This window comes from Rhinoraja longicauda, chromosome 8 (assembly GCF_053455715.1).
Source record: "Rhinoraja longicauda isolate Sanriku21f chromosome 8, sRhiLon1.1, whole genome shotgun sequence".
NCBI classification, from domain to species: domain Eukaryota; kingdom Metazoa; phylum Chordata; class Chondrichthyes; order Rajiformes; family Arhynchobatidae; genus Rhinoraja; species Rhinoraja longicauda.
Genome location: NC_135960.1, coordinates 51,993,935 through 52,006,465, shown reverse-complemented (window position 1 = coordinate 52,006,465; position 12,531 = coordinate 51,993,935). Strand labels below are relative to the sequence as shown.

The 12,531-nt window shown below is 41.7% G+C and overlaps 1 protein-coding gene across 6 annotated transcripts in view; it reads right to left on the bottom strand.

Annotated features, from left to right (window-relative positions):
* LOC144595968 (mitogen-activated protein kinase kinase kinase 20-like) overlaps positions 1–12,531 on the bottom strand; it is a 109,153-nt gene that overhangs the window by 42,862 nt on the left and 53,760 nt on the right. For 5 of the 6 annotated variants that reach the window (XM_078403961.1, XM_078403963.1, XM_078403964.1 and 2 more), the window contains exon 11: positions 6,625–6,760. In XM_078403961.1, the coding sequence (XP_078260087.1) occupies positions 6,625–6,760 (136 nt within the window). Of the gene's footprint in view, positions 1–4,942; positions 5,610–6,624; positions 6,761–12,531 lie in introns of those variants that run through there. The other variant, XM_078403965.1, reaches the window with a different exon arrangement.

Below are 12,531 nucleotides of genomic sequence, written 5' to 3'. Positions count from 1 at the left end.
TGTGTATTGTGACACATTCCTCCTGTGACCACCATTAACATTTTCTGTGACTTGTGCCACAGTAGACCTTTTGTCGGTTCAGACCAGATGGGATAGCCTTCATTGCCCTCGCGCATCGATGAGCCTTGGGCACCCAACACCCTGTCGCCGGTTTGTGGTTTGTCTCTCCACTGTCGGTAGGTACTCACCACTGCTGACCGGGAGCACCCCACATGCCTTGCCATTTCAGAGATACTCTGACCCAGTCTTCTGGCCATAACAATTTGGCCCTTGTCAAAGTCGCTCAGGTCTTTACTCCTGCCCATTTCTCCTGCATCCAACACATCAAGAACTGACTGTTCACTTGCTGCCTAATATATCCCACCCCTTGACAGGTGCCATTGTAACAAGATAATCAATGTTATTCACTTCACCTGTCAGTGGTCATAATGTTTTGGCTGATTCTTAGAAAGTGTATTCTTCATACACTTATATATTTTAATCCTATGTTTTTCATTTGAAATTTATTGTTCTTCGGCACTGTGACATTCACATATCTTGCTGAATTTCTCTTGTTTAGATTAAACAAATATATATATAACTTTACATTTAAGGAAATGCAATAATTCCAAATACCTACTGCTAATACTCATAGCTACAGCCAAATATGAAAAATAAATTTCTGGAGCAAGTTTTCTCCCTTGACAGAAGAATTACTCGCTAGTACCAATTATGATTTTTTTAATTGCTGTATGAAAACTACTGAAAACCTGCTTATTTAGAAAATGGTCTGAAAAAGTTTCAGCAGTTATTTTATTTGAAGTTTAGTGTATTAATTTTCATTGTACAGAACTTTGTACAATATTTAATCAGAATGACCAGAACTTACAGAATTTATTTTAATCAATAAAGTGCTTTGGTGAGCTGATTGAAAATTTCATAAATCAATAGTTGCATGTTAGCAGGGAAAAAAAACTGAAATGTCATCAATCTTAAAGTCTAACTTTCTCTCTTTTCAACCAGGGTTCCCTTGCCATCCACCCTAACAAGGACAAGCTGCCCTTGTACTCTTACTATCCCACGTTTGAAAGCCTCCCACTTGCCAGCCCTCCCCTTACTTGCAAACTGACATCCAATTGATCTCTGCAAGTTTCTGCCCAATGCCTCCTAAATCAGCATTGCTCCAATTTTGTACATTAATTTGTGGGACAGTACTATCCTTCTGCATAACTACTTTAAAACAAATGGAATTATGCTCTCTGGTCCCAAAGTGCTCCCTCACTGGCACTTAATTCACTTGCTCTACCTCGTTCCCGAAGAGGAGTCCCTGTATTACACCCTCTGTATAATTAAGAAAGCTTTCTTTGATACATTAATCAAATGTCCTCCCATCTAAGTCCTTTACACCATGGGAGACCCAGTCAATACTAAGGAAATTGAAATCTCCCACTAGTACTACTGTATTATTTTTTACATCCAATTGGAAAGTCAAGCTATCTTCTTGCATTGAATTGAAAAGAATGAGAGAGAATCAACGTAAGGAGGTAAGAGGCAGGAACAGGCCTATCACCTCAAGCTACAGCGCCATTTAGTAAGATCGCAGCTGGTCCAACCCTGGTACACAAAATTTTGAGGGCAAAGGACAGAGTGGCAAATGACGGAATAAGTTGTAGAACATTTCTCCTAGTGGATGCATGTAGAACCAGGGAACAGAGTTTCAGAATAAGGAGTCAGCTATGAGAGACAAAGGGAAAGAGGGATTTCTTCTCACAGTGAGCAGAGGCAGGATTACTGAACATATTCTAGATAGAAAATGGTAGTTATTTGGACAAAAGGAAGTCATGGTTCAAAGGAAAGAGCAGGGAGGTGTTGATACCAGGGTTGGACCAGCTGCGATCATACTAAATGGCGCTGTAGTTTGAGGTGATGGGCCTGTTCTTGCTTCTTACCTCCTTACGTTGATTCTTAACTGTGGAATATTTTTAATATAATTTATGTAGGATCTGCATTTAGAGTGCTTCACTTAATGAAATGGAAAGCAGAGGTGGTACAAGAGAAATTGACATAGGCTAATCTTTCTGCATCAAATCTTGTCAAAGAATAATTTATTTTAATGTTTTTTTTTACTTCGATGATGTGCAAATTTTTTTATATCATACGTGTAGAATTTTTTGATGGAGAAATTGCTGAACTCATAAGGAATGGTACAAGTTGTAACAAAGGAGTTTGACTGTTTTCCATAAAAGGCAGAAATTGTGAGTCATGAGCTTGTATATGTCTGCGTCACCCAAATGCATAATGTAAACATTCCTCCAACACATTAAAATCTTAACATACCGTAAGCAAGTGGGAAATCAACTCCCCTGCCAAAAATGTGGTTATACAAGTGGTTTGAAGTTTGATGAAATAACTTCAGTGCACCAAGCAGAAATGCAATCTATTATCTTACATAAAATATCTAAACTCCAGATATATAAATAAATGCAGCATTTTCTTTTTTACAAAATGACTTGCTAATGCATTCCAAGCACCTTTAAAATATTTAATTAAAAAATCCAGAAGTGCTTAACATCACAGATAAACATTTAAATATTGAAACATATGTGAAGAAATAATTATCATGTAATACTGGGAGATTATAACCCTGAAATAGTAAGAATATTTGTATTTTATCGAGAGTACCCACACACAGCAGGTAATGTGTAGCAAAAAACAGATTGCTGGAGGAACTCAGCGGACAGGCAGCATCCTATGAGGGAAATGGACAGGCTGCATTTCGGGTCGGACCCTTCTTCAGACCGATGGAGTAGAGGGGTGAAAGAGGCGAGGGGAAGGAGAGGGGCAAGAGATGTCATGTAGACAGTAGATCCAGGTAAAGGGGCTGATTGGCAGATGAATCAAGTGGAGGAAAAGAAGGGTATTATTTTCTGAAAAATGACATTGAGTATGACATCTGCTTTACTTCAACAATCCATGTAAGATCCAAATTTTTGTTTTGAATGAAATAAAATTAAGAAGAGCTGACCAATCATGGTGCACAGTCGTGGTATGCGATTTGGTAAAGCCAAGGGTAAATAGTTTCCTTAGTCTTCACCAAAAGCTAAAGGCGGAATCTACTTGCAACAATATACTCCAATAAGATAGACAGCAGTGCTCATGAGCAGAGTTAATGTCAATGTTTATCTGCCTTCATCATTTTAAGCAAACAGAAGAATGTGAGATGAAGTAGCAATTGTAACCGTTATCACCATTTTGCACTGGTGACAATACAGGTGCTCCAGATGATAATTTTACATTTGTAACAAGCTTTCCTGGACTTGCATGCAAGGCAGTGCTGCTTAGGAATAATAAATATTAGTGATTTAGACAGTTTCCCTCTGAAATCTAATTCTTTTTCACTTAATTTAATGGAAATGTTTAATATTCTAAAATAAAATATTGCAAGATCTGGTTAAATGGTAACTTTTATTAGCTGAAATGAATGAATGCCAAGACAGAGAAGCCAGTGTTTACATTTTTATTTCTCTATTAAACTCTCTATGGCTTCTTGATGTGATGGTCACAAATCTCTAATTGCTCGTATAATGCTCCAAATCATCATGATTTAATTTTCTCTTAAAATTGAAAGTAGGATGATAGCACAGAGAATTTTTACTTGCACCATAAAGCATGAACTTAATGACGTCTCCACTCGTTTAGGGCAACCATGATCACAGGAAGGTGTTTCAGACAAAGAACAGAGGACGGAAATAAAGAATGGATGTTATGAGTTATATATTTAATTTAGGTTTAGATGCCCTTAAAGATGTTACACGATAACTGAATCCAATCAAAATTAGGTCTTGGAATCATACTTCCATCTGTATCTACAAATGACAGTAATAGACACATCTTGTTAAGTGATGCAAGGATAAGGAAAGTTGGGTTATTTCAGTTTGTGTCAATATCTACGACAAAGATATCTTTCCAAAAATCAATGTTAAATGACTCTTGTTCAGTTAGTGATTAATAGATTGTCATGCATTTGACATTCAATTAAAAGAAAAATGCAGACAAGGGGTAATATCACTAATTAATAATATCACTAATTAATAATATCAGGAAACCATTGCAAATTAAGTTTCAACAGAGGTTGAAATTCCAACCTATTAAACATTCAGGAAAAGAACTTCATCCTGAATGACTAGGGTTAAACACCATTGCACTGGCTCTGCTTTCTGGTCATATTTTACAATTTGGCTAATGTCACAGAAACCTAATTTTGTAATCAGTATAGTAATCACCATACGGTATCCATGATGCAGGCGGCACGGTAGCGCAGCGGTAGAGTTGCTGCTTTACAGCGAATGCAGCGCCAGAGACTCAGGTTCGATCCTGACTACGGGTGCTGCACTGTAAGAAGTTTGTACGTTCTCCCCGTGACCTGCGTGGGTTTTCTCCGAGATCTTCGGTTTCCTCCCACACTCCAAAGACGTACAGGTATGTAGGTTAATTGGCTGGGTAATGTAAAAATTGTCCCTAGTGGGTGTAGGATAGTGTTAATGTAAGGGGATCGCTGGGCGGCACGGACTTGGAGGGCCGAAAAGGCCGGTTTCCGGCTGTATATATATGATATGATATGATATGCCAACATCTGACGATAAAACTGTATGCCATGCAGTCGCAGAAAATGACTAATTCAGCACCCTGGAATGTTGAAACATCTCCCAGCAACTGAGCTTGGAAAGTAGTTAAACTTTAGTTGGAGGAGAATCAGGAAACAAAGCATCCATTCAAAAGCATGGAATGGCAAACAAAAGCAACAGTTAATAAACAGTTTAGGAAGGGAGGCATACACAAGCATTCGCCTCCCACCTTCTCCTAAATCTGTACACAGAAGGAAAGAGAACCCAGACAAAAGTAGATATGCTTCTATATCAAGTTTATTGAAAAAGAAGAAATAGAAAATAGGTGAAACTCAACAAGGAAAAGCAGACTACATCAAAACAGCATTAATAATGTAAATATTCCCAAAAGTTGTATAAATAGATTTTGGATCTGTTATAAAAATATGTTTAGTAATGAAAATTCAAATGTTCACATATTTTACTTTCCATATCCAAGATTTATCTTTTTGTACTTTTTTTCATTAAGTTGCAGTTGCTCAGTGTTTCGTCTGATAATGTAAAGAAATACAATGCTTCAATCGATGCCATGCATATATCACTTGGAATAATTCAATCACAGCATAAAGCAGTTCATAATTTGTTCATTTTAACACTTTTGTTACTTTAATAACTTGTATAAGCTCAAAGTATTTAGATTTAATCACTATCATTATCATGTGACCAGTGACCAAAATCCACTGTCATATTAATTTTTTTCCCTCTCCTTACAGAGGTGGATTTAGATGAATTCTGTATTGCTTGCATATTTATCTGAATCCCAGACTGCATGACAGGTCCTGATAGGTTCATAGGCAGGATATTTTTGAAACCTTTCATCATTTGCTGCAGACTTGCGTTCATGCCATCTACCTCCCCGTTACTGGTAGCTGTGATCTGACATGACATCTCTGTACTGTTTGATTCCTCTGTCTTAGACTCATAGAAACACTCTTCAGAAAACTTTGCACGAATAGGTAAGAAAGGCTGAGTAAAGAAAGGAAAAATATCATAGATGAACATGAAAGCAATAAACAAAAGGTTAAATATCAGTATTGAGAAATTTGGAAAGAATACAAAGTTGACAAGCTTTACCACTCTGTGATTGCTTACCAAATAATTCTATACAGTTACTCTTTATGTAGTATGAGCAATTCTTTCAGCCAATTTATGGAAAACTCTTTTAAGATAATCAAACCTTTAACTGCACACCTTCCTCACTATGTCCTTGACAACTTTTCAATTGTTTTGTTCCAGCAAAGCTAATACAGCTTTTTATTTTATTTTCTATAATTAGCTGACTTTTTAAAATATCTTCTAGTTTTTTTTAACCTGTACTTGATTAACTAATTTTATTAATTACAAAACAGAATGCAAATATGCAAAGCAGACATTCATTCCCATCGCATACATGTTCATGTGACACAGTGTGTTCTGTTTCCTAATACGACTGCGTTTAAGAGAACTCTCACTTTAAAGAGGTGGTACCTCCTATTTTCGTCTCAAGAATATGTTGGAGAAACAATACGTGCAAAGACAATGCAATAACCATTTGTGTCAGACTGTAATAAGGAAGAACTTTCTGGAATATAGCAAAATTATGAAACTACCACCCCATATCGTTGGTTCCTTCACATTCCTAAATCAGCAAAACGCTAACTCAATTTTACATGTGGATAAATATGAATGTTAATTTAAAAAAATTGGTAGAAAATAATACAGATCAATCTGAAAATCTCTATAATCTATACTCTAAAGCACAGGTGTCATAAAGTTTCCATTGCTATGTCAATAATGTTACTTATCAAAATGAAGACCTAAAACACCTTGTCCTATATTATTGGTAGATTACCCACCTTACCTGCAGAACAATAAATTAAGTGTGATTGTTTATGGTGTAAATTCAGTGATTTTTTTTTAACCAGAGTTAAATGGGAATAATGATTTTAGCATTATTATACAGTCAAAATAATAAAATGTTACAATAATGTAGAACACTTACAGGAGCACTGGACTGTTCCAGCAGGTTTTGCTCCCACATTTTCAAGCGTCTTTCTCGTTCCTTCAGCTCATGTTCTTTTGTGCTCAGATCTCGTTCAAGTTTCTTTAATCGTTCCAAAGTAGCCTCTATTTCACATCTGTTAGAGACAATCATGGGATTCATTAACAGATATAAATTGTTCTAGACTCCAGGTAACAGGAGATTATGAATTATTTTTAAGCTGGACTAATGATCATAACCTTTAGAAATTTGGAGAATAGTTTTATATTTTACATCTTATTTTGGCATGTTTCACTTGCAATCATCTGCAATTTTGCAAATAAAGTTAATTTTCTATGCTTGTGTTTTAGAAATAGGAAATTGTTTGGATGTAGACACAAAAAGCTGGAGTAACTCAGCGGGACAGGCAGCATCTTTGGAGAGAAGGAATGGGTGATGTTTTGGGTCTCAAACATTCTTCACGGTCTCGACCCGAAACGAAGCTGGATAGAGCTCTTAAGGATAGCGGAGTCAGGGGGTATGGGGAGAAGGCAGGAATGGGGTACTGATTGAGAATGATCAGACATGATCACATTGAATGGCGGTGCTGGCTCGAAGGGCCGAATGGCCTCCTCCTGCACCTATTGTCTATTGTCACCCATTCCTCTCCAGAGATACTGCCTGTCCCGCTGAGTTACTCCAGCTTATTGTGTCTATCTTCGGTTTAAACTAGCATCTGCAGTTTCTTCCTACACAATTGTTTGGATATGGTGTCAGAAAACACCCTTGAGTGATTAATGAGCTAATTTCCATCAACAGCTCACCAGCAGTTCTGTACACAATCTTGCTTGAACATTGTGTGCATCAGCATGTTCCTGGATATCTCTGCCTTGGCATTGTAGTGCAGAAGTCAGATCAGGTCTAACCTCCTCCTCCACCTTGGACTTACGGCAGAATCCAGGAACACCATGTTGTGTCCTGAGCCGAAGGAGCAAAATACACTGGTTCTTAACTTTGGGCCATCAAGGCACCTCCACCGTATTAAGCCTGGCTCCATTTCTTGAAATGTGATTACCAATCTTGGCTAGGAAAACAGGCAAAATTAAGTAGTTGTTTTGATTTACTTTTACTTTAAATAATATTAAAGTTTTAAATTAATTTCAATAATTCAAAAATGTCCTGAGGCAAATTATTTGTTAATTGGATAATTAATAATTGCGATTTCTTCAATGTATATCCAGTATTAAAGTGTTTCCAAATATCCGGGATATTGAAAAAAAGTCAGGAAGCCATCAAGTATATGTGTCAACCCATGACTTCTGCTACTTGCTGCCCATTTCACCTTGCATGAAGCCAGAAGGACATTATAAACTGCCTGGTCGGAAGCCGTAAATGAGTTCCTCCTCTCTCCCCTCGCTTCTCTCTCCCCTCTCCCCCACAACTGCCGCGAGTATTCCCAGCTCGGCTAGGCCACAGCCGCCGCCGCTCTGCCTGTCTCGGGGGGGGGTCGTGGGGAAAGGGGAGGTGGGGGAGAGTTAGAGTGGGGGTGGGGGAGGAGAGAGTAGCCTCCTCAGTCACACCTTCTCCCCTTCCCTGCCCCCCCTCTACTCCATTAACAGTGCAATGCTCACAGAAAACAGAAATTCTCTTGTGTACGACAACATTGTAGCAGAGTTCATAAGGATTGAATCATACTTCTGAACATTCATAGAATATAGAGCAGTACAGCACAAAAACAGGCACTTCAGCCCACGATATCCATGCTAAATGTGATGCCCATTTAAACAAATATCCTCTGCCTACACGTGATCCATATCTCTCCACTCTCCTATGTGCCTATCTAAAACCCTCTTGAATGCCCTTATCGTATCTGGCTCCACCACCATCCCTGGGAGCTTGTTCTAAGTACCCCACACTCTCAGTGTAAAAAACGTGCCTGGCTCTTCTCCTTTGAACTTGTCCCTCTCACCTTAACGCTTTGCCCTCTAGTCTTTGACATTTCCACCCTGGGAAAAAGTTTCCAACTGTCTACATTATCTATACCTCTCATCATTTTATATACTTCTATCAGGTCTCCCCTCCAACCTCGGCCAATTAAGGAAAAACTATCCAGGTTTGCCCGACTTCTTAGAGTGAGAGTGACAGTGTGGAAACAGGTTCTTCAGCCCAACTTGCCCACACATGTCCCAGCTCCACTAGTCCCACCTGCCTGCATTGGGTCCATATCCCTCCAAACCTGTCCTATCCATGTACCTGCCTAACTGTTCCATAAACCTACCACCCTTTGTGTGAAAAAGTTACCCCATAGATTCCTATTAAATCTTTTCCCCTTCACCTTACACCTATGTCCTCTGGTCCTCGATTCACATACTCTGGGCAAGAGACTCTGTGCATCTATCCGATCTATTCCTCTCATGGCTTTATACATCTCTATAAGATCACCCCTCATCCTCCTGCGCTCCAGGGAATAGAGTCCCACCCTACTCAACTTCTCCCTATAGGTCAGACCCTCTAGTCCTGGCAACATCTTTGTAAATCTTCTCTGTACCCTTTCGAGCTTGACATCTTTCCAATAACATGGTGCCTAGAACTGAACACAATACTCTAAATGCGGCCTCACCAACGTCTGAAGGAACTGCAACATGACCTCCCAGCTTCTTTACTCAATACTCTGACGTTGAAGGTCAATGTACCAAAAGCTTTTTGACCACCTTATCTACCTGTGACTTGACTTCAAAGAACCATGCACTTGCACTCCTCGATTCCTCTGCTCTACAACACTACCCAGAGCCCTACCATTCACTGTGTAGGTTCTGCCCAAGTTAGGCACCTCACATTTTTCTGTATTAAATTCCAGCAACCATTCCTCAGTCCACATGGCCATTTGATCAAGATCCAGGCTGCAATTTTTCACAACCGCCATCATTATCTGCAAAACCACCCACTTTTGTATCTGCAAAACTTGCCGTTTAGTTTTCATCCAAATCATTGATATAGATGACAAACAGTAACAGGCCCAGCACCGGACCCTGAGACACACCACTAGTCACAGGCCTCCAGTCCAAGAAGCAATCTTCCACCATCACCCTCTGCTTCCTTCCACTAAGCCAATTTTCTACGGGCCTCGACTCAAAACGTCACCCATTCCTTCTCCCCAGAGATGCTGCCTATCCCGCTGAGTTACTCCAGCTTTTTGTGCCTTTCCATCCATTCAGCTATCTCTCCTTGGATCCCATGCAATCTAACCTTCCAGAGCAGTCAACCATGCGGAACCTTGTCAAATGCTTTGCTGAAGTCCATGTATATGACATCTACAGCTCTGCCTTCATCGACCTTTTTGCTCACATCTGCAAAAAACTCGAATCAGATTTGTGAGACACGACTGCCCACGTACAAAACCATGCTGACTATCCCGAATCAGCCCTTGTCCATCCAAATGCCTGTATATCCTATCCCTTAGAATACCCTCTGGTAACTTTCCAACTGCAGATGTTAAGCTTACTGGCCTATAGTTCCCAGCATTTTCCCTGCAGCCCTTCTTGAATAGAGGCACATTTGCCACTCTCCACTCTTTCCTAAATTTCAACCAGGGCTCCGGCAATTTCTTCTCTAGTTTCACACAATGTCCTTGGATATATCTGATAGCTCTTCTTATAGTTAATACCCTCTAATCCAAGCAGCATCCAGGAAACCCTATTTTGCACAGACCTCAAAACATTTACATTCTTCCTGTAACGGAGTGACCAGAACTATACACATCGCTCCAAATACTGCCCGGCCACAGTTCTATAAAGCTGCAACATGACTTCCTGATTCTTGAACTCAATGAAAGTCAGAAAGCGTTGGAGTAACTCAGCAGATCAGGCAGCATCTCTGTAGAACATGGATAGGTGCGTTTTGGGTCAGGATCTTTCTTCAGGATCTCTCTAATACGCATTGTCCCGACCTACAAAAAAGGCATATGGTATGCCTGCCTTCATCACACTAGCTACTTGTGTTGCCACTTTCAGGAAGCTATAGACCCCAAGATCCCTCTGTACATCAATACTATAAGGGTCTTGCTGTTAACTGTATATGTTCCCCTTAATTTGACCTCACAAATTGCAACAACTCACACTTGCGCGGATTAAACTCCATCTGCCATTTCTCTACCCATTTCTGTAGCTAATTTACATCCCACTTTCCTCACTGCCTGCAATTATACCAACTTACTAACCAACCCATCTGCATGTCTGTCCATGTCATTTATATATATCCCAAATAACAGAGGTCCCAGGATATTCATTATAAATCCTCTGTGTATATTATGTACAGAGTCTACAGAGTGATTTTAAAGGTGACTAGCCGGGCGTGGACCCATTTGGCCCAAACCTCTCCAGCGGGCCCAGCAACCCACATTGGGTCCAAACCTCTCCTGCGGGCACGGCAACCCCCCCATGCAAACCTCTCCTGCGGGCCCAGCAACCCCCCCATGCAAACCTCTCCTGCAGGCCCGGCAACCCCCTCTGGGTCCAAACCTCTACTGTGGGCCCGGCAACCCTCCATGCAAACCTCTCCTGCGGGCCCGGCAACCCCCGTTGGGTCCAAACCTCTCCTGCAACCCTTGCCCAACTGACAACCCATGGACCCGTTGCCGGCCGGGGAGTCTCCCCCGGGGCCGGGCAAGTGGAAAGAGGAGCAGGAGCCACTCATCCCGGCCCCTTGCGGCCAGCACCAGGAGAGCTCTCCTCACCCCCCCCCCCCCCCAATGGCCGCCACTCCCGTAACTCAGGCGGATCCCGACCCTTCCGAGCGGCAACACTCCCCCTAACTGCGCACGCGCGGATCTGGCGGCCATCTTACGTAAGTATTAGATCAATGGGCCCCAACTGCGCAGGCGCGTAGCCGTTGGGTTACCATTGTGACGTCGAACACGTGGACCCGTTGGGCTCCCATTGTGACGTCGAACATGGCTGACGGGCAGGGCAAATGGAAAAGGGATTTATTAAAGTTTAAAAAGTGATTTATTAAAGTTTAAAAAGTGAAAAACTTTTAAAATATAACAACCATTTGAACCACAGGTGAGTAAGGTGGTCCTAAAATTGTTGCGCTATCGTGTACTGTTTTGGCTGTATTTCGGGAACAGACAGATATGCAATGAAATATATATATATATACACGTACAAACAAGATGAGAGTTTTATTAATATATACTAGCAAAGAGGGCCCCGTTGGGCCCATTCCCACACCCCCCATTCTCTCCTCCCCCAACCCCAATCTTACTCTCCCCACACCCCCCCTTTCCCCACGACCTCCCCTTTTCCCAGTACCCCTCTTTCCCCCACCACCAAGCCCCCTCCGGACGACCCCTGTTGTCCCCCTCCCCAGTCCCCATTCTCAGACCCCGCCACCATTCTCTCTCCCCCAGACACACTCTTACTCTCCCCACTCCCCCTTTCCCCAGCACACCCCTTTCCCCTACTCTCTCTTGCCCCCAGCACCAACAGGTCCGGGGGGGGGGCGCATCAGTGAAAGGTCCGGGGGGGGGTGCGCATCAGTGAAAGGTCCGGGGGGGGGGGGAGCGCATCAGTGAAAGGTCCGGGGGGGGGGGGGAGCGCATCAGTGAAAGGTCCGGTGGGGTGGGGATAGCGGGGAGAGGGTCTCCCGGGTGTGGGAGAGAGGAGAGAAGCAAGGGGAGAGAGGAGAGGGGAGCCCATACGCACCACGCTGAAAGCCTTCAATAAATCAGTAGGAGGGGGGTTGCGCGAGCTCTTCTCACATGGGCATTTTGACGTCACACGCTGAAGGCCATGGAAAAAACGGCTGGATTTTAATTTTTTTTACTAAAACCTCTGTAACTTAAAGAATACACGACCGAATCAAATAAAAGTATCATTTTCCACCAGCGTTCAGCGTGGTGATTAAGGCGGTGCAAAAATCGTGGCGCTA